General features: G+C 41.4%; 1 protein-coding gene across 1 annotated transcript; it reads left to right on the top strand.

Annotated features, from left to right (window-relative positions):
* The first annotated feature begins 1,400 nt into the window (after window positions 1–1,400).
* On the top strand, window positions 1,401–26,651 carry adam19b (ADAM metallopeptidase domain 19b). Its single transcript, XM_084718640.1, has 22 exons — window positions 1,401–1,674; window positions 2,067–2,179; window positions 2,310–2,380; window positions 13,586–13,664; window positions 13,884–13,960; window positions 16,212–16,413; window positions 16,512–16,577; window positions 18,453–18,524; window positions 18,646–18,812; window positions 19,028–19,112; window positions 19,509–19,648; window positions 19,770–19,947; window positions 20,046–20,135; window positions 20,262–20,457; window positions 21,249–21,357; window positions 21,445–21,661; window positions 22,401–22,478; window positions 23,025–23,133; window positions 23,228–23,357; window positions 24,878–24,980; window positions 25,083–25,400; window positions 25,492–26,651. The coding sequence occupies exons 1-22, from the start codon at window positions 1,563–1,565 to the stop codon at window positions 25,591–25,593; spliced, it is 2,814 nt and encodes a 937-aa protein (XP_084574766.1). The 5' UTR covers window positions 1,401–1,562; the 3' UTR covers window positions 25,594–26,651.
* The last annotated feature ends 1,033 nt before the right edge of the window (window positions 26,652–27,684 follow it).

The raw sequence follows: 27,684 nt of genomic DNA, 5'->3' as shown, positions 1-27,684 counted from the left end.
GCTGGACTGAACTCTGGGTTTGTCTGACCATGTGTTGTGACGTCTTTGGTTACTTACTGATTTAGTGGGACACTCTAAACTTCCTAAAATGCCTCTGTGTGTTCACATATAATGTATATGCCACCTGCTTTGCTTTTTCTTAATCTAGGTTGGAAGTGAGGATGTTTCTGTAGTGTTTTACACAAATAGATCTTAGTAAAAAAAAAAAAAAAAAAAGAAGAAAGTTATTATTAAGTCTGTTTTATTATTTTGCCTGATTTCAGAAGGACCTGCAGCCCCCTCAACACCCTCACTTCCCCTGTCCATGTTTTCAGTGGCTCTGAAGGAGCAATAGATTCTGACGATAACTGTGATCATGTCACATTGATGACATCAGGGTTATTAATTTACAACAGAAAGCTTGAATTAGAAACTGGAGATGTGGAAGTTTGAAGGAATGAATTCTAAAACTGGGGAATGAGCATATTAGCACTTCCAGTTCCCTCATCTCAAAGTCAGCAGGTTTTATTTGCCTAAAATAAGGTTTGTGATTAATGTAAACTAAAAAGAATTTCATATTTTGTTCTGTGACATAAAATACACCAGTAAATACCCCATTCCTGGTGATTTTAAAGCTTTCACTTGTGTTTAAGATTGCAGTTGCTAACAAGTGACTTTAGCTTTCTACTTCTGGCATTTATGCATCAAAAATTATAAAAGCAGTGTTCATTTGTGAAGATTGTCTTACTGAACAAGACGTTCACTTATTTTCTGCACTAATCCAAAATCCAGTGGAAAAATCCTGTTGGCTTTTTGTGGAGGGAACCAGAGTGATACTAACTTCCCAGTGAGCCTAACAAAATACATCTCTGCAGCTCTTTATTAAGTAGGCAAGGAGGGTTCAACAAAAGGATGAGGTTGCATGATGGGAACTGTAGGACCCAGCATTCCTTGGTGCCTGCAGCAAATTAAAATGATAAAATATAAGGATAACTGTCTCTTGTGAGTCCAAGAACTTTATGGAGACACAAAGCAAAATTTCTGGAGTATCTCTTTAAGAAATAATAATAATAATAACAATAATAATAATAATAATGCCCTTTCAACCAGGTGAAACTGCACCATTGTAGAAAGGCGATTGTTGAACTATGGTAACGTTGATTTTTATGAATACTGGAAATTAGAAATAAAAAATTCTACACTACAGGAAATATTTTTGCAATGCAATTTTTGCAAATTTCAGTGTCATGTTGCTCGCTCTTACATTTTTTCATCATATCCTGACTTATCTTGCCTCACAACCAGCTCAGTGTCCCCGTCCTTGTGTGTGTGTGTGTGTGTGTGTGTGTGTGTGTGTGTGTGAGATGAAGGGGAGGGGTTGAGAATGAAAGAAAGATGTTCGTCCATGCTGAGAGCATCTCATTGAGACGAGCAGCAGCAGCAGCAGCAGCAGCAGCAGCGGATCATCGCGATGTCACACCGGCGGCGTGTTTTTCACCATCTGATGTGAAGCATTCAGACCGAGTTCACTGCACATTTATGTCTCAGTGTTGCAGATTAATCTGGAGCTGTTTGCTGTTAGAATGCGTCCTGGAGCGCGTCCTCCTCCTCCTGTCGACGCCGTGCACTCCTCTCTGTGTCGGTGCCTCATAGTTTTCCTCCTACACTGTGTTGCTGAAGGCGCTGTTTACAATGGTGAGTCTCATTATTTCCTGGAGCCATGATTAAAACTGGATATTTACAAAAACTAGGTAGGTATTGCGTTGCATTGGAATATATGTTCTGCCAAAATGCGTGATTGTTGGCCATGCACGGTGTCAGTATTAGTCTTTGTTATTTTTATATGTTAAAAGTTAGTCATTCAATGCAAAAATCAAAGAAAATCAAAATATTTTAATTGGTCTCTTAGATGCATTTGCTGCAGACAAATATGCTTTTTTTTTTCTCATGTTGCCCCCTGTTTTTTCTTTTCTTTTATTGGGACCATTGTGCACCCAAATACCAGGCAAATTCCTTATATGTGAGAACCAACTTGGCAATAAACCTACTTCTGTTCCTAATTCTCATTTCTCTCTGCTTTTCATTAGGAGGAAACAAGCAGGGTTCACTGAGGAGCATCCTTGAGGACGTACAGAGTTATGAGGTTACTTATCCCACATGGCTGCATCCTGGCAGACACAGAAGGTCTGCCGACAAAGAGGTGAGTCAGTCTGCCTTCTCACTCTGTCCATTTGGTTAACAAAATTATTTAAAAAAAAATGCACTGAATCACATTTGAAATGTCTGCTACCTGATGGACAATATGTTTTTGGGTTTTTTTGTCCTCCCAGCACCCTTCAGAGGCAGAGGTCCTGATCTCAGCTGAGGGCCAGGAGCTCCGACTACACCTGGAGAAAAATGAGTGAGTGACTTAAGTAGAATTAAGTGCATGACGCCGCAGTGTTTCATACTGGAAATGTGTTTGTATCATTGTTGTATGGATGGGCTCAGGTCAAACCTGTAGAACATGGGAAAGACAAAAGGGCACACTGGGAAGCAGCGAAGACCTCAGGAAGAGCATCGGGTTTTAAAGACAATTTGACACAGTGGCCAAACCGTATAATTACAACCATACATGATGCACTGCAGTCCAACAAGACTTACACTGTGGAAAAAATGGCTGTATAATGGTGGATATGAGTGGATTTAATATCAGGATTTGATCCATATGGTCCAGTAAAATTCAGAAAGTCTAGAGTAGCTGCACGATTAAATAATTTAATTTCATTTGAGTTAGCAGAGAGCTAAACCTGAAGTTAGCTAAAGAAAGTGTCTACTGTGATTGCTCTGTTGGCTGCACAATGCAGAAGATCATATGCTGAAGCTCTTTTCATGCACCGCTGAGCAGCTCTCCTACAAATGAACGGAGGTGTACCTCCAACACTGTATACAGTCCACCGAAAAAATTCAGTCATTATCTCCTCACCCTCAGATTGAAGGTCAGGTTTATTTTGTTAATCGGCAAAACACTGTTGGAGTTTCACAGGAAAACAGTGTTACAGAATCTCCCAAATCATGGAAGTGAATGGTGACCAGTTTCCAAATGAAAAAAAAAACAGCAAGAAAAAAACATAAAAAGCTTCCATGCTGCTTGTCCAAGTCCAAGTCTCCTGAAGTCACAACATGCTGTTTACACACCGTCACACCTCACACACCCAGTTCAGACGTGTGCATGTGTACGTGAACGTGACTTCAAGCTTCAAGCTAATCTACAGTGACGATTCAGGCTAAAAACATCCTGTCAATAACACTTTTTGGTCAACTTGACATGTTGGAGCTTCAGGAAACTTGGATTACATCAGACGAGCAGTATGGAGACATTTAATGTTTTTAATCTGTTGTTTTTTTACATTTGAAAACTGGTCACCATTTACTTCCACTGTTTGGGAGATTCTGCAACACCTGTTTTCTGCAACTGCTGATTTCCTGTGAAACTCCAGCAGTGTTTTGTGGTCTTAAAAAACTACACCCAACTTTCAGTCGGCATGAGGTTGAGTAGATAGTGACTGAATTTTCATTTTTGGGCGAACTACCCCTTTAATACATCCATGGAAGTAGAGGTTAAGCTTGGTGACATGACTAATAAATAATATCTCGATCTTTTTAAGCCATTCAATACATATTTTGATACACACATGCTCTCTGAAATATCTTAATATTTTTGGCGAAATACCTTGATATCAGTATTGCAGCAATATTGTACAAATGACTACTGATGCTTCCACAAAATATCAGCAGTGACATTTTTGATAAATAATCTTCAGTAATGAGACTATGATGACTAAATGAAATCATGTTACATTACTGTAATTCAGCCTTTAAAACCAGGAAAAGACAACACTTACATCATATCATGATATCCAAAATATGAGATGGTATGTGGTCGCATATCAAGTAAATTGATATAAAACTGATATTTTGCCCAGTCCCAGAAACAGAGTCCTGTTTTGCAGAGACTTGCATACTCACAGATACTGATACCAGTATTTTAGGCAGTATCAGAGGCATCTTCTGATACTGATGTACTGGAACAATCCTATTTCATACATAAAGTACGACTAGAGAAGTAAAATTTCAGGCAACTTTCAGAGTAGCCACGTTTTTATAAAAACAGGTAAAACAGAGACAATACGTATATGCAGTTACTTGTATTTAAATAAATCAGGTCAGAGTGTATTCAGCATCAACAATGTCCTGTGTCTCCTTCGATGTCCACAAGACGACCCAGCTGAAGCCCTGTTTATTTGACCAGATGTTAGCTGTCACACAGACGCATTTACAAGGTCAGCGCCCCCCTGAGTGCAGAGAGGGGGATGATGGGAGGAAAGCAGGGTGATGGTTCTGGACGACAGTGGGTTGACACCCGATCTGTGTGCCTTGGGCAAACAGGAAGTAAGACTGTGCCTCTGCACCTAACATCCTGTAATCTGATGGAGCGGTTCCTGTGCAGGAACAATGGGATGGTGATAGGAAGGGAGCAGATGGGAGTATCTGGCTCTTTTAATGGACGGAGTGATGGCTGGGTGGGACAGCGGAGAGGGAGATGTCAGTGGTGACAACAGAGCTGCGGTTTATCGCTGCTAGACTTGAGCCAGCGCACAAGTGGAATGGGAAGCTTTTATGTAGTCCATTTTTACCATCAGACGCTGGCTCTCTCTGTCGTTCATTCACTCACACATTAACAGACCATGACTCCGCCGTGTCTGACTGACCGTCCCCTCAGGGATTTGCCCCCCCTTGCTCTCCCTCCCCAGCAGGTGGTCACACTGTTAGATATTCCTTCGGGGCAAAGGAATTTTCATCAATCACACACAGTCTTTGTCTGTATGTGTGGTTAAATAAAGGGATGGAGACAAGGAGAGACAGTGTGCTGACATTTTTACAGTTATTCTGGTTCCTCATCATGAGACAGCAACAATTATCACTGATAATAACTGATAAGTGCCAACATTTCTAAAGAAAGAGGAAATACAGTTCAGCTGAAAACTCCTTTTACTTCCAAGCAAGAAAATTTGATTTTGAAACCATTTTTGTGCAACCTCTCATCTGTTTCCTGGAACAGGAAAGCTGTGAACGTTTCTTCACCGGTGTCGATCACTTCTGCTGTACGTTTACTGTACAACAGGAGCGAGGTGATGTGAAAGAAAGGAAGACGTGTTGATACAATTTGAAAAAAAAAGAATTACATTTGCAAATGGTCATTTTAGCAATAAAGCACACAAATAGCTTGAGAAAATTTAAAGTAAAAATGACATAGTTAATACCAAAGAAACGCACCCTACATCCTTAGTATTGATCCTTTAATGTACCGTGTCTGAGAGCTTTATTGATCCAGAAAAAAATCATCTAAACACTCTTTTCTGACTCATTCAGTTAAGCTTCACTCTTTAATATGTGCATGCTTGTATGCCACAATTCACTTCAGGACTGTATGAAAATTATTAGGTATTAGTAGATAGACATTTATGTGTTTTATTCTCTTTTTGTGAAGGAGCATAAGCTGAATTCTTTAAGAAAATTTTATAGATTTATATTTTATTTCAGCCTTTCCTTGAGCTAGACAAAGCTGTCGCCTGTACGTGGTTCATTCAATCACTGACTGACTGCAGTAGTAAATTATTTGTTCCTCTGTTCACCATAATTTTTAATGTGCAATTTGGAGGATATTATGAAAATTACAGTTCCACTAACATGCTTAGTTTTTAGTGGTACAGCATTTTTAATATTTTGTTTTTATGTTTAAATGAGGTCACTATTGTTGTACTGTGAGACATTAAAAATCCCCTCCACTTTCTTTTTTGTTTATGTCCCCTAAAATGTGTGACCTGGACAATACTGACTTATATCTTTGCAAAGTTTGTCACTAGAGAGGCATTTTCGTATTCTTCTACTGAAGTCTTTGCACTTCCGTAAAATCTGAGATTCAAAGTTACTAGATTAGCTAGATTCAGTTCGTAACAAATGCAAAAGCGATGCGCTGTAACGCAGGCAAAGAAACCTGAAACCTCCTGTGCAGAGGAGACTTGTCAGTACAGAGTGCGGGAGCATTAGTTGTGTCAGACACTGCCAGTAACAAGCTCACAAGCTGACAAACAAAAACAAATAAAAGATTCAAACCACATTTAACATTCTGACATGTATGCTAGTTGTCAACTTTGTTGCACATCAGACTCGTCATCTGAATCTCAGTCTGAATGAGGCTCAAACGTGTGGCTGAATCTCTCCCAATGTATCCTCTAATGCTAATCTTGATGCACGCTGCTCTTTCACTGGTCAATCTAGCCGCTAGGTTTGCGCAAGTTAGGTCCTGGCGTAAGCAGCGGCGTTGCACCCGCGAGGGCAGATCCCATAGACGTCCTTCCAGCTTCTTCTCACCTTTAATTTGATTTATTTTCTACTTTTTACGTGTGAAAATCATGTTAAACATAATATTAATTATACTTTAAAAGATGCAAGCCATTCAGTTTTTAGTAAAGCTTTGAAGGGCTGTAACCATGAGATTCAGACCCCTTCTCTGTCCTAATAATTTTCATATTATCCCTTACAAAAACAGTTTTACGGCATTCAGACAAAGGGCCTGCCTTCTGTCTTCGCGGACTCATTATTTAGTCTGAGGTTTACCACTTCACCCCTCCACCAGCCAGTGTTTCCCCTCTCGCTCAACAGCAAAACAGCAAATCCCAGGCCTCCGTTGGCCTAAATGTGGAGACAGATCCGGCGATGTGGGGGGGCTGAAGAAGACAGCAGTTTTTGTGTCAGTGTAAGATCGATGTCTGATTTTGGAGAAAAGCCAGAGAAAACGCTGCCACTGTCCATCTCTGTGTCCCGGGGGCTGGCTACTCCCTCTTGTCCTCATTGCCCCTGCAACTGTTAACTCTGACATTCAGCAGATAAGGGAGAACCCGAACTAGCTGTGGGATGGTCTTGATCTCGTCTTTCTTGATCTTATTTAACCTCCTGAAGCATTTTACATCTCATTTTTCCCCCCTGCTCTCTCCCTTTTAATTCCAGTCATCTGCTCTTCACTTAATATATCACTTAGGCGAAGCCAGGAGAACGACGTAGCTGTGAATTTTTGTGCGCATAAGTACTCCCAGTGGCTGGAGCACACACTCAATCCATTTATGTCCTCCCCAGTCACTCTTGTCAAAGTACACGTTGGGTCTTTTTTAGGTTTTGTACGTGCAACGTCTACGTGTCTGCCTAAGCTTTTATCTTAATGAAGGGCTGTGCCGCTGCGCCTGTAGAGGCTTGATTTGGTTAAAAGCCAGACGGAGGCTAGTGTGCTGACTCAGAGTGGAGGAAAAGGGATATAAAAACAGAGCGAGACAGTGCAAGAAAGTGAGTGATGGACCAGAGGAGAAGGGTTGAGGTGAGAAAAAACATGGAAAGAGGAAAGCAGAGACAGTCGGGGTCAGTTTGGGCGTGAGTTATGTGCTCCTGGTTCGGATATGAATGGTGTGGATATTCTTGCTTCCTCCTCTGCATGACTTTCTCTCCTCTACTGTTTAATGCCCTTCCTGCACACCCTTAAGTGCATGAACCTGAGTTTAGCACTCCCTTGGGAGACGTGCACATCATTGTTCCTCCTCTCCTTCTCCTCACCTCATACGTCTTCCACTGTCCACGGTCTAAAAACGAGCACCCCCATCCTTTCTCATTTCTTTGCTTCCCTCACCTCATCTGATGTTCCCCAGGGCTCTAGTGCAAACACACATCTCCCACGCGCTCTCTGCGGTCAGGGTTTGGGCGACTGTGGCCACACGCAGACAGGCGACACACACAGCAGCTGAACAGAACACAAACAAGACTAAAAGCACAGACCTGATGGATCACAGGACCAGAACAGGGATGCATCGCTTGCCTTTGTTTCTATGTTTAGTCTCACGGTGCTGCAGCCCCGTCTGCTTAGATGTCTTAATCTAGGCCTCTGTGTTGGCATGTGTGTTGGGGAAACACTCACACAACAGAACACTGGCCTCCCCGTGCAATAAAAGCCTCTTCATCATCCGTTGCTGAGTGGTACTTTGACTTTGCGTCAGCTTTCTCCCTCCCTGCGCCCGTGTGCGGTGATGTCATCCGATACTATGAGAGAATGCGACCCACTGACCCTAATGCATTACCCAGCGTCCCGCTTCTCCTCCCTTCTCCTTCACTATCTCCCAAGTACATTAGCATTACTCCCCCACCCCCTGAACCGAGCCTTTGTCTCAGCCTCACTACCAGACAGTCCTGATTCAGCCAGTATTGCGCTCCTCAATCACAGCATCTGTGTGGACGCTGGAAGACGTCCAAACTCAGTGCAGCGCTCATGCCATCACACAGAGGGGTTGGCAGTCTTGATTTGAAAGCTCTCACAGCATTTACCAGACTGCAATTAGACTCAAGAATTAGGGATATTCCAAGGGTTTGGACTGGTTTGTTTAAAAGAATAGTTCGACATTTTGGAAAGCACACTCAAGGCTCATGAATTTATGCTAAATGTCAAATATGCATATGGACACAGATGGAGCCATCTGTCCATACTCTGCATTCATTTCATCTGTATTTGTGCATGAAAGCTTACAGATACGAATGAAGCAGAGCAGTCCCTCCAGTAGTCATGGAGCAGAGTGGTCAATAAATCAAGCGAAACAACACAAAGTATTTTACATCCTGTGGTATTGGAAATGACATTTGTCGTTAGTTAGTGAAAAGAATTCTCCGTCCACATGTTGCTATATTTTTAATGTCCACACAGACATCTGCTACCTGCCTCTTTCTCCAGAGGTAGACTTTTATAACCTCCTCCAGTGGCGCCATGTTTGTTGTTGCCAGAAACCTTTGATTCTTCTTCTTCCTCTTTGGGATAACTTTTGACTCCAAACAGCGCCCTCCAAGGGATGCATTGCTCAACATACATGCCAGCTTAAAGGATGCATGGAAGAATGTTTTGCATCTGTTCTGCAACTCTGAAGCTACAGCCAGCAGTGGGTTAGCTTAGCTTAGGATAAAGACTTGAAACAAGACGAACTGGCTAGCTTTGTCCAAAGGTAACAAAACCCTCCAACAAGCACCTCCAAAACAGACTAACAAGTTCTATCTACAAAAGAAAAAATCAGTCAATGGTCAGTTCTGTGCCGACTATTTCTTGGCCAGGTGCAGTCACTTCCTGGAATCTCAGCTGGTTTCGTGGCCGTCTCATGGTGACAAGAATTTCAAAGGTCAATGCGCCCAGCCAAGAAATAGTCTGGCACATTACCGCCCGCAAAAACCACACTTCTGGTACACTAGTACATTTCTATTTTTGTGCGGATTACAAAATGAGATATAGTGAGCTTTAGAGGTGCTGGAAGACAGATTTTGTTATCATTGGACAAGCTAGCTGTTTCCCTGTTTGATGCCTTTATGCTAAGATAAGATAACTGCCTGCTCGCTTGTAGCTTCCTGTTTAGCCTACAGAAATGAGAGTGGTATCGATTGTCTATTACTAGTCTGGAAGGAAGTGACTACATTCATTTCCAGAAATGTCAAACTATTTCTCTCAGGCCTTAAAACTGATTTCAATGTATTTTGCAAGTCATAGACAGTGAAACCTTTTCATGCCTAAATATGGGCTTTTCTCCACTTTCACTGATCAGTATGCTTTACAACAAGATTTTATTGCAGTCACACACAGATATTCATACCCAAATTCAACCACTGCACTCATTCTATCCAATATTGGACAGATCACTCTGCATTCAGAAGCATGCATAAGTCTGTGACAGTGCAGTTACTGTTTTGTCCTGTCATTTTTCCAAACACAGTAATGTATTTGGCACAGTCCTGAACTGCTATAGCCATTTCTGCTGCTGGTTGGCTTTATCTTGCAGAGGCAGACTCCTATTGCTTAATGGCACATAAAAACTGTGTGCAGAGATTAACCACTGACATCATGTTTAACTGCATGTGCATTGCAGTTGTCCTCGTGGTTTTATCACACAATGAAATGATCCATTTACCTGAACTATTCTCTTTTACTTTAACTTGTGGATACAATGATGAGGCATACTGAAACTAAACCCTTTGAACACACCTGCAAGTTATTGCTGTTTGTGTTTCCTCGTGGCAGATGACAGTTTCATTGGTTTATCTTTGACACATTTCTTTGTGGTTTACATAAACCAATGCTTATGGCACATTATACAAGTTACTTACAGTATTAGGCATTAACTGTATTTAATGTTCAATAGAACAGACAGTAGCCATGTCTGAACAGGCAAAGACATTGCTGGGTTTGGACTTTTCCTCAGCACTTGTAGTGAAAACTTAGACAAAACTAAAACTAAGCTGATATTGTGCTTTCAGTAATGGTAGTGGCTTTAATGGCATGTTGTGTCTAAACATCACATGGCGGCAGGTTATAGCCACCGGTCTGCTAGCGTACTGCTGACAGGCATGTGAGAATAAGGGAGAATGTAAGAGACAAAGACTCATGTGTCTCCTTGTGGAAGAAGCGATTCCTGTTTAACAACCATGAAACAGCAGCAGGGTAAACCTCAGTCAATCATCAGCCACTCTGTCATTAATTCTGCCTGTTAGAGTGACAGAGAGGGTCGCACAGATGAGAGGAGAGCATGATGGGAATATTAGGGAAACTTTAATTAGGACAACTAGAGGACGGTCAGATATAAATGAGGTTAGAAGGTCAAATCACAACACAGCAGTGGTTACCCTGTTTAGGGTGACATCGGCCGGATACATCATCACTGAGTGATCATTTTTAAAATTTTCTCATAGACTGCTTGTGTGTGTGCACACAGAGTCCCTCTCACCCCCCCAACTCCCACAGTGGAAATCTGTTAAAGCATGAAGTAACTAGTTTCTGTCATTTTGACTGCCTTTGTTGCTGATTGCATCAACAGGCTGTCATTGTTTCAAGAGGCTTGTCTCCTTCAGGGCATCTGACGGGAGAGAAAAGAAAAATCCCCCGTCCCCCAAATCTTCATCTGTCTTCATCATCCTTTAAAGGAAAAGTTTGACATTTTGGGAAATTCTTGCCCATAGTCAGATGAGGAGATTGCACCGCTCTCATGACTGCGCGCTAAATATAAAGCTACAGCCAGCGGCTAGCCAGCTTTCACTAAGGAGACTGAAAACAAAGGAAACCAGCTAGCCTGAATTTGGCCAACAAAATTTGACTCACAGGATGTAGACTGTGGGTGTAAGTCTGCCACTGGCTCCTTGTTTCAGGCTGCACCCACCATCACCATGCAGTAGCAATAAAAAGCTAGAACCTGGTTGCTAACAGTACAAACATAAACAAGCTAGCAGCTGTTGCCTCTTCTCTTGTTGGGATTTAGCCATTTTAATGCCAGGGCTCACCTTCTCACATGTAAATGTTCCACCGAAACAAGTTACCCCAGCACTATTTTGCAGGGATGCCATTGGTGCATCCTGGACTTAGTGCTGCACAAGACGATTGTGATTGGTTTAAAGAAATACATTTTTCCCCTATAGGAGAATGATAATGTGTGGAGCATGGATGTACTATTAAAAGCTGGAGACTGGGCACAAATATAGCATCTATTCAGTCCAACAAGAATTGCTCACCAGGCACGTAGGCCAAAAAAGTTTTCAAGCTTCCTGGTTTACTTCTTCCATGAGTTCCCACTCGACCCATCACAAATTTTTAAATAACTTTTCTCAGTTCTAGAAAAGTTTTGCAAATATGAAACCCTCATGGATCAAAAAGTGTTACAACCCCCAAATTTGGCCTAGGGGATGAGGGGTGCAACAATGAATAAATCTAACTGGGTGAAAAAGGAAGAAGGGAAAACTGAGAGAAAAGTGTGAACAAAGGTTCTTTTTATTAACAAATTAAGTTAACATCAAATGAAATAAAACATACTAAATTGAACAACAGCACACACAAGACGAGTGTCCTTGCTAGCCAGAGGGGCTAACAAAAACACAGAGACACAGACAACGAGCGACTTTGAAGCCAGAGCTCACAAAGCATATGAGGTACCCAACGAGTGTCTTTGCTAACTGTGGAGGCTAGCAAGACACTGATTGCACGACCCTTGCAGGACTAGACTGCCGACATACAGACCTGCCGAATGCACCGTTGGCCCTGTTAGCTGCAGTCTCTCTGCTTTTGAGCACCGGGCCCTGATTGAAGAGTGACTGCAGCTGCTGCCAATCACTGCAGCTTCAGGGGAAGGGGGGGCAGAACCTGGGCACAGGAAAGCTCAGCAACACAAACACACACTGTGGCATGCAACAAAAAGTCATAATACAAAGACGTCTCTTTTATAATAGTGGCTAATTATGGTGGCCACTGGGGAAAAAAATTGTAAGAAAGGCTGAGCAGCAATGCTCTATGTAGTTCTATTAGATTCTATTATCAATCTTGTCATCAGTCTCAGCATTAAAGGATATGAGCGGATTTCCCACAATGTTGAACTATTCATTTGACTGCACCTGAAAGATTTGCACTTATTTTTCCAACAAAGACAAAAAGGGAAGAACAGTTGGACTGGCTAGCATAGCCATTACCTTGAGATAAAGCCTCAAGCAGACTAAGATTTAAAATAAATGAAGATACGTGATAAATAATGAAATCTTAGTGGAACATCTTAGGTCTGTCTCATGTTTATTTCAGCATTAAGTTCAGCATCCTGTAAGTTTTTACAGTTTGATTTCGCTGCAGTTACAGCCTGTTTGATGGATCGGAGTTCGACTGTGGGAGGAGAGATGAGTGGAGCGAAAGAAAACCAGCTGTGAGGCGGACAGAGTTTATGAATGAAAACAGGAAGAATGGATTGAGACAGGAAAAAGACAGGAAAATAAGCATCGGTACGAGATGTAAATATTGGGCTGCCGGGTTGACAGAAGTTTGACAGAAACAGCCCGAGTCTAGAGACACTCACTCAATCACAAACACACACACACACACACACACACACACACACACACACAGACGGAAAGCAAGAGGAATGCAATGTTTTACTGCAATGAAATTAATGTTTCTCTTGATATGTGAATGTTTCCCTGATTTATCAGCCTCTCCTGTGCAGTCTGTACTGTGTACCAGTGGAGAAATTCCAGTAATAGAGGAAAAACAGGAGGACAAAAGTAAATAATAGCCCTGTCAAACAAAAGCGGTGGACACACCAACAAACTTAAGGTCTAAGAAACGGGAAGTTACCATCTTCTCCTGCTTCAGCTGAAGTCAAAAGAGTCACTTGGGAAAGGTGCATGGATTTTACAACAGTCACAACATTCATCTTTGTATTTCCTCTTATCTCTGAGAGGATCTTTGTCTAAATCTTTAAAGCGGTCTGGTTTTGAAGAGTGTCTCTGTCAGACTGAATGTTTTATGAGCTGCGAGCTGCTGCAGAGAATCCTCCATCTCCACTGTTTCCCACAGTTTTTTACTCTGTAAATTTCACCCATTGTTCCACCATATTGTTGATGTTTCAGGAGTTTGAATGTCTGACGCTATACATATATATATATATATATATATATATATATATATATATATATATATATATATTCTCTTGTAAATTGTCTCTGACTTTGTGTTGTCTTTCATCAGGCAGCTGTTGGCCCCTGGATATCAGGAAATATGGTACACTCCTGAAGGAGAACGCAAGTCCTCCTCTTCTGCCAGCTCTGTAAGTCTACGAGACAGGTTGATGTTTTCAAACTGCAGTGGGGAGTTATAAAGAGAAATAAATATCAATGCTATTGGATGAATCGTAGGGCTATAAAATGCTACATTTTTTCCTTATGTAACAAGGTCTTCTGGTTGAATGACCGTCTCTCTTATCGCTGCACCACCCTGCTGCCCGACACGGAGAGCAGTGTGTTCAATTGCTTTTTTTTTCTTCTAGGGACACTGTTTCTACCACGGGGAGGTTGTGGGAATGAAGGGTTCAAGTGTTGCAGTCAGCACATGCTCAGGACTCAGGTATGGAAAACTCCACCACCGTATTCATAAAGTTTTCTAATATTTAAAGTTGGTCCCAAATCTTGAAAAACATTTCTTAGGAATCTAAGAAACCTCCCATAAAATGAAATGAAATGAAAATCCCTCTAAAAATAAAAAGCTATTCATGAAGGGAACAGGACTTCTCTGTCATTTCTTCAGCAAACTGGAGAAAAGATCTGCAAGAAAAAAGTTTTCCCAAAACTCAAACACAGGGTGCTGTGGATTATATTGCACAGGGATGTTTGTGATTGATCTTATTGGTGTGTTTGCAGCGCTTACACTCTGAATGAAAGCAATTAGCTCCATTAAGGCTATTTTTACAGGCTCGCTTCATTTGTTTTCTAGCTGACGGGCAAAAATTGTGGGCCAACAAAGCAGAATTAATGGATGCATAGCATTTTTCTCAGTTCCACAGTGTTTTCTGAGTACCCACTTACATTATAAGCATAATTAACTGTTGCTCAACATTTCCTATTTTGGCCAACTTGACTGAACAGATGAGGAAATTTTCTTTCCTTCCATATTTATACATGTAAAAAGCTGATTAGAAAGACAGTTAGACTGAGACCTGGCAGAGAAATCATCTTTTTTCAGGAGAAATCCATCTGATTATCCACAGTTTTGGCATTTTGCATGTGAATGTCCAGTCAGTGTTGATGGTAAATGTGGTCAATTGACAACAGTAAACACGGTGCTGCTATATTGACCAAGAAAGCTGCTATAGCTATTACTTTAATGGGAAAAACATAAAGTTTGAGTAACTAGGGGGGAAGCTAGATGAGTATTTTTGCCAACAGAGACTATAAATCCAAGCTGAAATAGCCTGCAGTTCTTCCTTAACCCCGACGACATCACTGTGACATCACAGAATGCAGAAAGAACAACAGATTTTGCAGCAGCTTTCTCAGTCACTATAGCATGCACTGAGGAATTTATTGCTTCAATTAACTATATTTACCATCAACACTGACTGGACATCCATCCACTTAAAAGTGCAAAATTTTTCCTTTAAGAAATCAAATTGTTGCAGAAACCTGAATGTAATGCAATTCTTTAAACACACTGGTTGCCATATTAAGAACTACACAAAAAGTGGCATGTATCAGCCCATGTCACTGTCGTTGCTACCCTGCACCCCAATCGGGAAAATTGTCACCACAAAGTCACAAGCTACGCAGGTGGCAGAATATGATGGAAACTACCACAAAGAAAAGGAAATGCAGCCACAACAAAGACTGGAAAACTACTGATCTATTGTCTATTGTGTGCTACTGAATCATCCAGAGGGCAGAGCAGAGAGATGGTACGAGCTAAGGGGCAGAATAGAAATGTTTTTTTGTTTTTTTTTTCGTGCAGAAATTTTAGAGCACCTTGCAGCAAGAGCTCTTGAGAGAGGATAGTGATTTTGTAGATGAAAAGAAGTCATAACCAAAACCTGCACAAGTGTTCAGCCTGTGATCAAACCATTGCTAGAATGATAATGCGACAGGAAACAGTTGTGTGTAATGTCTTGGGCAGCTCAGTAGGTTAGTAGGTCATTGGCTCCAGAGTTGGTTCATTGAGTCCAGCTCAGTATGGAGATCCTGTGTTTTCTCCTGGTGTGGATCCAGGGCAGCTGGCTCTTCCTGCTAAATACACTCTGCGAGGAGAGACCAGCAGCAGAGGAGGAACTGGCGAGCACGGACAGAAATCGTAGCCATATGTGTGTTTTTGTAGGTTCAGCACTGTACATCTGGAGGACGGGTGAATGAATATGTCTTCCTACTAATGCAGATTCTCCAGAGAAATGCAAACGCAGCGTAGAGCAGCTTTGACATGTGGGCGTCTGACCTCTCCAGATGTTTTCTACAGCTGCTTGACCTGCCGCTGTGTTCATGCATGTGTGTTTGTGTATGAACGTCTGCACTCATGAGAGTTTTTGTGAAGAAGCCAGAGGACTGTGTACCGCTGTCTGTCTCAGCTGATCTTAATTTGTAAACAGCAGTAAATCACCTGAGAGATGTTTCTCTGCTCCACCCATCCGTTAAACCACCACAGCCAAATAAAAAAAAATATGCATCTGATGTTTATGAAGGTTTATAGGACATTTTTATTCTTATTTACAATGACATTTACAATATATGCAATAAAAATTTCTTTGTTAGGCCACAGTGTGCACCGTCATTGATACTACATTGATTTTCTCCAGCTATAATTGGATGGAACCATTAGTAGTGTCTTGTTTCCCCAGGGGACTGATTTCTCTGAACACCAGCGTCAGCTACCTGATAGAGCCTCTTCTTGCTTCCACGGACGCACACCAGCACGCTGTGTTCAGAGCCGAGAGTCTCCGTCTACCCAGAGGCAGCTGCCTGCATCACCACGGCAACAGGGAGCACGAGGAGGGGCTTAATGACTTCATCCATGGAATGATGTCACCACGGAGCAGGAGGGTGAGTTTGGACAACAGTGATCACCTGTTTTACACAGTGCACAACAACAGTGACACCACTTATTAAACTGTATTAAACTCTTCTGTCTCCATTTTCAGGAAAAAAGAGACCTGAGCCAGAACATGAAGTATGTAGAGCTGCTGATAGCAGCAGACAAGGCTGAGGTGAGGACACGGAGGTGGATGTGGTCATATTTTGTCACTTTTAAACCAGACAGGAACTATTTAATGTGGGAGGACAGGTCATAGAATCAGCTACACAGACAGAAGTAGGCAATGTGAAATCATTGGATCACAGCATCAGTTTTAACCTGTTATGAACTAGTCCAAAGAAAGGAAGAAAAGAAAAAGGGAAAAAAAGGAAGGGGGGATATTGGCTAGCAAAAGGTGTGTGTGTGTGTGTGTGTGTGTGTGTGTGTGTGTGTGTGTGTGTGTGTGTGTGTGTGTGTGTGTGCGTACAACTGTGTAAACCACAACGTGTGGGTAGGGAAGTAAAACAGGTGTAATGAAGTTAAGGGAGAACATTATTGAAATTAGGACACAAATTAAGTAGGGAATAAGAGTTAGTGAAGGTCAGTAAGTGGAGGAGGGAGAGGAAGGAAACAGAAGTGAATTACACAAGGCAAGTAATATAAATTATTTAAAAAAAAAAAAAAAAGGAAAGAAAAAAGAGAAGGAGCAGGTGAACAAAATATAGTAATGATGATTAAAAAAAAAAAAATCTGGCTTGTAGTGGACCTGGGCCACCACTGGAAGCAGAGGGGTCTCCAGGGCCAGGCAGGGGTTGAGAGGGTTGGGTCTGCTGGTCACTGGTTAGGGACACACCTGAACCCTTGGGGGTTCGGGTGTGTCTGTGCAGATCTAGGTCCCTTTCAGAGCCGAGCCTCAACCCTCCAGCTTTGGCCGCCTCTGTCATTAAAAATAATAATAAGAAATAAAAGGAGAGCAGAGCTTTTGAGATGTGCAGAGTACGGATGTCTGATGTCTGTGCTGTGTGATGGTGTGGGGAGAAACTAGAAAAACAAACAAACATACCATAAACAAAACAACAACAACAAACAAACAAAAAGAAAAAACAACAAGAAAGAATAAATCAACTATTTCATCCTATTAAAATGTGTATTAATAATGACAGTAAAAATACAGAAATAAATAAATTAATTTAAAAAAATAGTGTATAGTTAGTTGTTGTAGCAATCCTACATCTCATAGTTCTTTTACTTGTATTGTAGTTACTTGGTGTGCAGGTCAGGTACTGCCCCACTTTTTGCTACTTGGCTGAGGGTAATGTGGGTGGTTTTTTTTATTAAATGTTGGGAGCTGGAGCCGAGGTTGAGAAACAGTCTTTCAACCGCTATTTGAGCACTTTTTTATGGTACTGATGGATTTTTAATTTTCTTGCTTTACAAAGTTAATTAAGAGCAATGTTGATTTTTGAAGTGACGAGAAACTATTGAATGCGAGTCCAGTGTCCACGGCTTTCATTTCCGAAAAAACCTACACAAAACAGTTTTTTCACTGGCATGAAAATGTTGTTTTTGAAAGGATTGGATTGAAGCGGAATATTTCGTTAGATAAAAACATGTTGTGAATTTTATTTTTATTTTATCTTATTTTTTCTGCTTTTTTCTATTTAGCTGACTTTTGGAATCTACAGACTCTTGAGTTATTGGAAATATTTGGATCAAACAAGTCTGAAACAATGCCACAGCCATCACTAGAATCTAATTCAACAAATAGGGTAATAATGAAAATATTTGTGTAGCCTAATCTTTGTCTTAAATGAAACTGAATGAATAGACATGCAAAAATACCCTCATATGAATAGTATGTTACTACCTAACACAATATTCTAAGAAACCTAAATATAGGAAGTAACCACTGCAGATTTCCCTCATCTTTCTGTTAAGAGCTTGTCAGATTAAATTTAAGATCTGATTCACATCCTGTTTTTCAGGTGAGGCATGAAGTTTTGTGGTTACGTGGGTGTGTCTGTTCCTGTACACAAATGAGTTGGGTTTTTTTTTTTGTCGTTTGCAGTTTGACAAGCATGGGAGTAGTCTCGAGAAGACCAATCTGAAATTACTGGAAGCAGCCAACTTGGTTGACAAGGTAACGTGATGTGAAGTGTGAAAACCACAAACAGATTGTCGGTTTGATCACACATATATTTAGTGATGAGAAGTTGAATTCTGCCCCCATGTCTGACTGTTCCTGTCCACTTCCCCTGCAGTACTACAAGGCTCTGAACATCCGCGTGGCATTAATCGGTCTGGAGGTGTGGACCAACCAGGACATGATCAGCGTCTCAGACAACCCTCACAGCACTCTGGCAGCATTCCTGTCCTGGAGACGCAAACAGCTCCGCACGCTCCCCAACGACAACGCTCAGCTCATCACGTCAGTCACTCGCTCCCGCTAGTCTTCCCATTTGTCATTCTTCACCCTCTCCAATGCTAGTGCCCCCCTACATCTCCTCTAAGCCTCCCGTCCCGTGGGGCAGATCGCTCAATTGATTTTATCTTCATCGTGCGAGACAATAACCATCCCCAGTTGTATCCCAGTGGGCCGTTGTCCAGCTAGAACTAATCACCAGTGGCGTTTTGTGTCTCCAGGGGGAGGTCGTTCCAGGGCACCACCATCGGTCTGGCACCTCTTAAAGCCATGTGCTCCGACTACCAGTCTGGAGGAGTGAACACGGTGAGGGACAAGAGACTAAACAAACAGGAATCCACTGCGTGCATGTTAGTGGCGATGGAAACTCAATCGCATTTTGTAAAAAAAAATTATGTTCAGCATGATTATCTCTGTGCTTAAAACATTCTTATACAAACCAAAATATGATCCATGTGTTTAAATTATTTTAGGTAAGTAGTGGCCGACTTATTCTAGGGGGGCCGTATTACAGAAACTTTCTAACCAGAAGAGCCTGTTTTAATTGTATGTGCTTCAAATTAGTTTGTATGTGCTTCTGTAATACCACACTGGGAAAAAAAAAACCTATACTGGACTTTTTCTATCGTAAGACTTAAAATAGAAAGTTTCCATCATATGGCCCCTGATATTTAAGTAAACTCGGACTCTTCTTTTGACCAGGACCACTCTGAGTCAGCTGTGGGTGTAGCTGCCACCATGGCACATGAGATGGGCCACAATTTCGGGATGAGCCATGACAGCACAGGCTGCTGCCAGGCGAAGGCTGAAGACGGAGGCTGTATCATGGCTGCTGCTACTGGGTACGACACACACAAATGACCCACGATCAAACGCATCACTGTTATTAAAGTAACAGAACAGAGAAAAAAAAAGACAAATCCTTACATACTGTATTTGTGCTTCTTCTACACGACTGCCCAGGCATCCGTTTCCACGTGTGTTTAATGATTGTAACATGAAGGAGCTGAAGAGCTACCTGAGCTCTGGAGGCGGGAAATGTCTCTTCAATTTGCCAAACACCACAGCCATGTATGGAGGGCAGCGCTGCGGCAACGGTTACCTGGAGGATGGAGAAGAATGTGACTGCGGGGAAGAAGAGGTCTGTGCTTGTCTGAATGTTGTCTTTGATTTTTTTTTCCCCCTGTATCTTTTGCCAGGACTCATGATTTTTTCCTCTGCTACTTTTTTTTTGCGTAGGAGTGCACTAGTCCTTGCTGTAACGCCAACAACTGCACGCTAAAAGCTGGGGCTGAGTGCGCCCACGGCGTCTGCTGCCAAAACTGCAAGGTACTGATTTCTATTTAACAAAGCAAAGCACAAAAATCAGATCTCCTATGAATGATAATCATCCTTACATAAGTTTGTCCTGTTTTTTTTTTCTTCCAAAACGTCTCTTTTCTCCTCCCTGTCCAGTTGAAGAGCCCTGGTGTGCTGTGTCGTGCTCGCTCAGGCCCGTGTGACCTGCCAGAGTACTGCGATGGGAAGGCGGAGTCTTGTCCCGCTAATTTCTATTTAGTGGACGGTACGTCGTGTGCAGACGGGAAGGCCTACTGTTACACCGGCATGTGTCTGACCCTGGAGCAGCAGTGTCAGGCTCTGTGGGGACAAGGTGAGTAAAACTGGATGATCATAAAATATAAATCTTTTGTTCCCAAAGAGGGTAATATCCTCCATAGCAACATATTTTATACATGCATATACACTCCGGTTTATTGGATGCCCCTAGCTAAAACTAATGCATTCTAATACCACTATGTATATTCATGAGGGTTTGTCTGTTTGTCTGTAAATTCTCCATTCGCAAATAAAGACAGATTCCAATCTTCCATTTGGTTTCCATATATAAATGATAAGGATTAATGAAGTCTTCTTCTTCTATAGAAAACTGGAAAAAAATCTTCATCTTCAGCTTTGTTTATGTCTCTCTTTGGCAAATGAATGACGCTCAGAATACAAGTTTAGGGATGTGGAGAGAGAGTCTATAACTGTACAAAAGCGTACAAAAAGTGCAGTTACACTTAATGGACTTGACTGAAGCTCTAAAATATCACAACTGTAAATGCATAAAATTTCAACCATCAAATAATGTCATGTTGTATCATTAAAGCTGTTAAACATCCAGTGCTTGTTGAAGCAGACATCCTGAACAGAGTTAGAGATGATCCCTCAGTAGGTCGCAGGATTAGGGACTGTTATTGGACAGTGTCCATGTTCATGTTGTGACAGAGCCTCCCTGGAGAGCCTTTGTAGTACCACAGGAGCCACACAGAACAGTAAGGGGTGCCATCTGGTCTCCATCAGGTGGTCGTATAACACACTGTGCATGCATTTCCTGAAATTGTGTATTATTGTGCAGCCATATTAAGGTTCGCCTGCGCATTTTCTTCCCTTCGACCATAGATGGCCGTCCGGCCCCTGACCTGTGTTTTAAAGAGGTGAACAAAGCTGGGAACATGTACGGAAACTGTGGCAAAGATCTGTATGGGAAGTACAGGAGCTGCAAGGAGAGGTGAAGATCAAAACATTGAGGTTCAGGTGTTTACCCCCCCTCAGTCTCAACAAATGGATGACAACTCTTTTTTATTATTTCTGCCAGGGATGCTCAGTGTGGAAAAATCCAGTGTTTAACTTCAGCCTCCAAGCCCATTCAGAACAACGCCGTTACTATAGAAACCAAAGTCAGCGTGAGAAACACGAAGATCCAGTGTATGGGAACACACGTGTACAAGGATGGGCAGGGGGGCGAAGAGGAACAGGGTGACACTCTGGACCCAGGCCTGGTCATGACGGGCACCAAGTGTGGCGTTGACTCGGTGAGACTCATACTTGCATGGAGATATACTAAAAGAAATTTATTAAAGGGATAGTTTGGATAAATTGTAGTGGGGTTGTATGAGGAGGCGTGGAATCCAGGCGATGAACTGCTGTGGACAGGGTCAGGACCAAAAGGTATATGAAACACATAAGAAGGTATTCACCAAAAAAAAAATATAACAAGTTTTTAGAATATTTTCACCACTTCATCTTGCAGAAACAGTCTTTTGTAATGGAAAACTGCTGATTTATAATCCAAATAGCTCTCTCTCCAACCCAACCAGACTTCATGGATGAAATCAGTCATTTTACCTCACAGAACACGGAAGCAGCAGGTCTGCAGATGCTTCAATCTGTTAGTTTGTTTGTGTTTTGTGTTACTTCAATGAATCCGAACTAACCTTTTAACACAACACTAAAGTCACACAATAACTCAAACAAACTAACAGAGCAGGCAGTGGTTGACCAGCAACTCCTGTCTTCTGCGAGGTAAAATTGGTGATTTCCCCAATGGAGTTCGGTTGGTTTGGAGAGAGCAATATTTGGCTTATATATGGCAGCTTCCTGTTAGAAAAGACAGACCCTTTTTTAAGTCTTTCAGATATCTATTGTCTGCAGCAGTTCATTGCCTAGATTCCATTCTGGTGCCCATCTCTGCTTCGAGTAAAGTAAAATTCGACATACAGGAACCACTCCCTTCTCTGACTCACTTCTTCACACCCCTACTTCTCTCAACAGATTTGCTTTAATGGAGAGTGCTGCAATGCATCTTTCCTCAGAGCCGATGAGTGCAATGCCAAGTGCCACGGACACGGGGTAGGTTTCTGTGTGTGTGAGGAAGGACGCTGCTGGGGAGATGGATTTGGCTGCAAGCCCACTTTTATGGAAAGATGGCAAACTTGGCAGTGGTGCAAGAAGTAGTGAGGTCTTTTACTTGATTGAAGTAGCAATAAGGAAAAGTGAAAATACTCCAGCACAAGTAGAAGTCATGCATTCAAAATCTTACTTGTGTAAAGGTACATTAGTATTATCAGCAAAATATACATAAAGTATAAGAGTATACAGCGGCATTATCCTTGTCTTAAATATTTATCTGCAAAGTAAGTACACCTGTCAGATAAATAGTGGATTATTTTTTCTCTCAGATGCAGTGAAGAAGAAGTATAAAGTAGCAGAAAATAGAAACATTCAAGTCAAGCTGAAGCACCTTGACTTACTTGCCACCTCTGAACCTTGGTCTCTTTACTACATAGAATGATTCTGGAGTCCTAAAATGTTTTTCTCTCCTATAACCTGCATGTAATTATATTGAATACGAAACTTTACGTTGTCATTTTATTGGGTTATGTGTTCTTTCACCAGCTGTGCAACAACAATCGTAACTGCCACTGTGACGCGGGCTGGGCTCCTCCTCTGTGTGACCAGGCGGGGTCAGGAGGCAGTATCGACAGTGGACCTGTCATCGGCCACAGTGAGACAGCAGTGTTTTTCATATGCTGAGAGTTTTAAAGAGTTCTCTGTAGTTATGCAAATTTCTGACTCTTGTCCGTTTTGTGTCCCAACAGGTAATCTCCTCCCGGTCCTGCTCGTCCTCCCTCTGGTTCTCTTTGTGGTTTTGGCTGCTGTTGGACTGTGGTGCTGCTACAAACATAAACTCCAACCACTGAAGACCTCTGCTCCGCCTCCAGTACCAAGGCAAGTAAAGCGTTAAAGGACCAGTGTGTAGAATTTAGTTGTCAATTATAGCATAAAGCCCCGTTTTTATATCGTCAACAAACTGATGAGAAAAATGAACACTTGAACAAACATAATAATGAGAGCTACGTAAAATGGCAGAAACCATCTTTGGGAAACATTCACTTTGATGTTTTAGTTTGGCCCATGTGCTGTCTATTAACAATGGGCCTCATTCACTAACATGTGCGTACAAATGTTCTTACTGTGCACACAAAATAAGTTCCCACACAAAGTCACCGTCTGATTCGTGAAACATGTGCACTGGCCAAGTTTGTGAATTAAAATCATTTTAAACTGACAGACTCATACCCACTGTCTGCAATCTGCATACTGACACACCGCCTTTTCTCTATATAAGGAAATATGTTTGTATGGGAAAGTATCATAGAGAAAGCGGTGAAGTCATTGTAACTTCACATTCAGGGCGAATCAGGTGTTGCTACAGTATGTGGGGTTTTTATTTGTGTTTAGAGTTTAACCGCCTGGAAACAAACAGAAAATAAGGTTTTATTTCTGCTTTTGATGAGCACTGAGCGCCGCCTCCCCTCATTCAATCTGTACCGTGGATGCAACGCTGCACGGCCCGTGTCTGAGGAGGAGGACAGAAAAGACTAATAATAACTCCTCAGGCTGCAATAACCGAAGTTGTGCGTGGTCTGTTGTGTCCCGGGAGAAACAGACTGTCTCAGATGAAAAAGAAATGGTTGAACGTGAAAGCTGATGCATTAAAAAGAAAAACAGACCAGAAGAAAAACGAAGGAAGCAGGTGGAGAACGAGGAGAACCTGTTCTGTCAGCCCAAGATAAGAGACTCTCCAAAATTACAGGAAATATCTCTAAGTGGGATAATAAAATGAGGGTGAAAAAGATGACAGCCAGCAAGGACTTTCACCTAATGATGATGATATAATAATAATTATGATAGGTAATAACCTAGCGTAATACATTCATAAAGTGCAACAAAAGTGCTTAACATTAAAACATTGTGACATTTATGATAAAATCCTAAAAGCAAGGAAAATAAAATCAATATAAATCAACCATAAAAACACCTCCAAGACCTCTATTAAAGCTTTTTTTTTAATTAATGCAGTTTTGATATGCTTTACATTTAGTTAAAAGGTGTGTTTCATCATTTTCTAAGACAGCCAGGCTGTCATCATTTGTGTGTACGCATGGTCCGAGTTCAAATTCAGGTAAGAAAAAACTGATGAATCCGTACGGACTGTTTGTGAATGAGGCCCATTGAGAGGTGGGATTTATGACTTGTACCGCAGTCTTCCACCAGGGGACGACAGAGACGCTTTGGCTTCACTTTTAGGGAGCTGTGATCCTGTCAAACTGTGAAACAGGACCCCTGCCCAGTGATTATACACTAATGTGACAGCAGTTTGCCAGTGATGTACTTTCACTTTAGTCTCCATGTTTTGTGGATGTATAAATGACGGGTCTGTACTTTATTTGTGTTTTAACCCTCAGTTGTTCTGTACCGGTCGAGAGCAAGCCTCTGTATGGCGACAGTCACATGAACGGTCACGCCAACCCAACTTTCTTGCTGAAAAAACCTGACTCAGACCACCTGGTAAAGAATCCCATGATGACCCCCGACAGTGCGGTAATTCTCTGTTGTTTTTGAATTTTAGAATAAAACACTGAACTTTGTTGTGGTTAACTTCTTCCACAGGGGAAATCCTCTCCTCGTCCGAGCCCGTCTTGCCCGTCTCGGCCCAGACACGATATCGTGCGTCCGGCGGTGAAACCACCTCCCGTACCTGCATACGCTGCAGAGCAGACGCCTCAGCCTGTAGTTTCTAATCAGGGACAATACTCTCCTCAGGCTTACACTTCACCTCCCTTTAAATCTGAGCAGAGACAAAAACAGGCTCCTCCACCACCACCGTCAAATCCTCCACCTTTACCTTCGCAGCATTCAGCAGTACTTAAACCCCGACCAGACCCTCCAAACAGACCTCCACCGCCTTGTCCTGTCAAGCCATCAGTGGTGAATTTTTTTTTTCTCTTCTCAAGCAAATATGCAAATTTTGCTTTAGTGAACTGAATGTGAGATGTCTGACTTGTCTTTTTCTATGTAGGAACAGCAACAAAACAAAGGCCTGCAGGTTGCCACTAATGCTCTGCAAAGAGGAAAAGCTGCTTTGGCTCCATCTGCTGGACAGAATAAGCCAAACAGGTAATTCATCTGGTGGTGTTTCCTAATGTAACGCTACTGCTGGGTAATATGGCCTACAAATAATATCTCATATATTTAAATATTATAGAATAATAGAAGATCAAGAACAGTTTAGAGAATTGCATCACTGTAATATAAGCCTTTCAAACCAGGAAAAGCCAACACTTTTGTATGTATTCAAAATCTAAGACGATATCAAGTCTCACATGATGATATCGATATAAAAACGATGAATTGCTGAGCCCTGTGTAAATCTACAGGAAACTATTCTTAACTTCTTTTTTTTGCTTCTTTTAGAATCTAAGAGCTCAGGGAGACGTTGAGGACCACCACTTACATCCAATAATGGACTGCCTCAATCTTTTTAGCAGCTTACACAGAAACATGGTGAATACTTGACACTCTGTGCATTACAGTGTACCAGCTGATGTGTGTTAAGGGAAAGTGGTAGAATTACAGTAATAATACATATCACAATGAGTGTGTTTCAAGCCTTAAGTCTTTAAGATCGAGGCTTAATCTGTGTTTTGTAAATTAGCCCTACGTGTCTGCTTTAACGACTTGAAACAGCCACAGCTGTGAATTTATGAACTTTTATTTTGTGTTATTATTATTATTATTATTATTATTGTTGTCCCCAAAGTTAATGGAAATGTGAATTTGTTCTGTGTGCAGCAGTGTTGAAACACTGCTCCGGGAGTATTTATTCACAGAGGAAAATGAATGTTTACAATCTATGTACTAAACATGGTGCCTCTTAAAGAGCATCAGCTGTAAAGGGATGTCTTATATTAAGAAAAGATGCCAATATTGAAGTGCTTACGCTTCTTATGTGTGAATCAGAAAGGGATTTTAACTGGACTGATGGGGACCAGTGAAAGCTCTTCATGCATGCTGTAAGTATATGCTTATGACGGGAGATACGTGTCTAATATGTAGCGGGAAATGTTAGAGATTATTCATTTTTGTTATTAGTTTTGTTTTAATGATTTTATATTGTTGTGGTGTTGCACTTTGAGCACTATACTCACCTCATGATGGTGTTGAAGGTGGTTGTAAAAACACATTTCCATTAGTAAAAGGCACCTTTTAAGTCTACAGATGGTGAATATTTTGATATATTAAATATTTAGGATGACATATCACTTTAATTCATAGCTCTGTCACTGATAATCTGATGAAGGTGTCTTTGTGCAGGGCAACATTTCAAATCTTGTAAAATCACGGACAGAAATTAATCAAACAAACAGTTAAACATCTCTAAATTGTACCATAAAGTTTAATAATTTTGCATGTTTGTCCAAAGACGTTAACAGTCGGAGTTCCCTGGTGACCAAAATGCTCTAAAGCTACTCTTCTATCTGAGAAGAAGATGTCATGTGACTGCAGGTTATTTGACAGTGATAACTTTGGTGTTACTGTAAGGTACTGTTGAAAATCATGGTCCATTTGACTGCGTGTGGGATGACCTGGTTTTAATCTGTGATATGGAAATTCAGCCTGTCAGCTGCCATGTTTTACCTTCTTATCAGACCTATGCAAACCTGGACACTGTGCAACACTGTCTTCAACTGGAATTTAAATAAACACAAGGAAAAAAATATATATAATGTTGTACATTTCAGCTGGTTGTGTTTTGTGATTTTGTTCATTACCGGGATTCAAGAGCTGCTCAGTAGTTGGAATTGTTGCACCTTTCAAAATAAGTGCAAGCAGCAGTCAGGTATGATGACTTCTACATGTACAGAACTGATCATAATCGAAGAAAACATTTCAGAGAAAATTATTCACTGGAATCACACATGTCAGTACAGAAAGATGTTTCAGCACGTTGCTGGTACCACCCTGACTTGAAATGATCATTTTCTAGACATTACAATGATGACTTTTGTCATATTTCTTTGTGAAAGGCACTGGATCATTTCTTTCTCTCAGATATAACTCCTCCTTGTATCCAGCAGTGTGGTTTGTGATGCACAACTGTCAGAAAAACACATCAATGAAATTATTTAGTAAGCTTGGAAACATCTGATGATTTGGACTGGGATTCTCATCCCTACATGTCGTCTCATACATACACACACACACACACACA

This window comes from Lutjanus erythropterus, chromosome 5, assembly GCF_056507025.1.
Source record: "Lutjanus erythropterus isolate fLutEry1 chromosome 5, fLutEry1.hap2, whole genome shotgun sequence".
Classification (NCBI taxonomy): Eukaryota; Metazoa; Chordata; class Actinopteri; order Lutjaniformes; family Lutjanidae; genus Lutjanus; species Lutjanus erythropterus.
The sequence above is the reverse complement of the archived record's forward strand: the minus strand, read 5'-3'. Positions and strand labels throughout refer to the sequence as shown.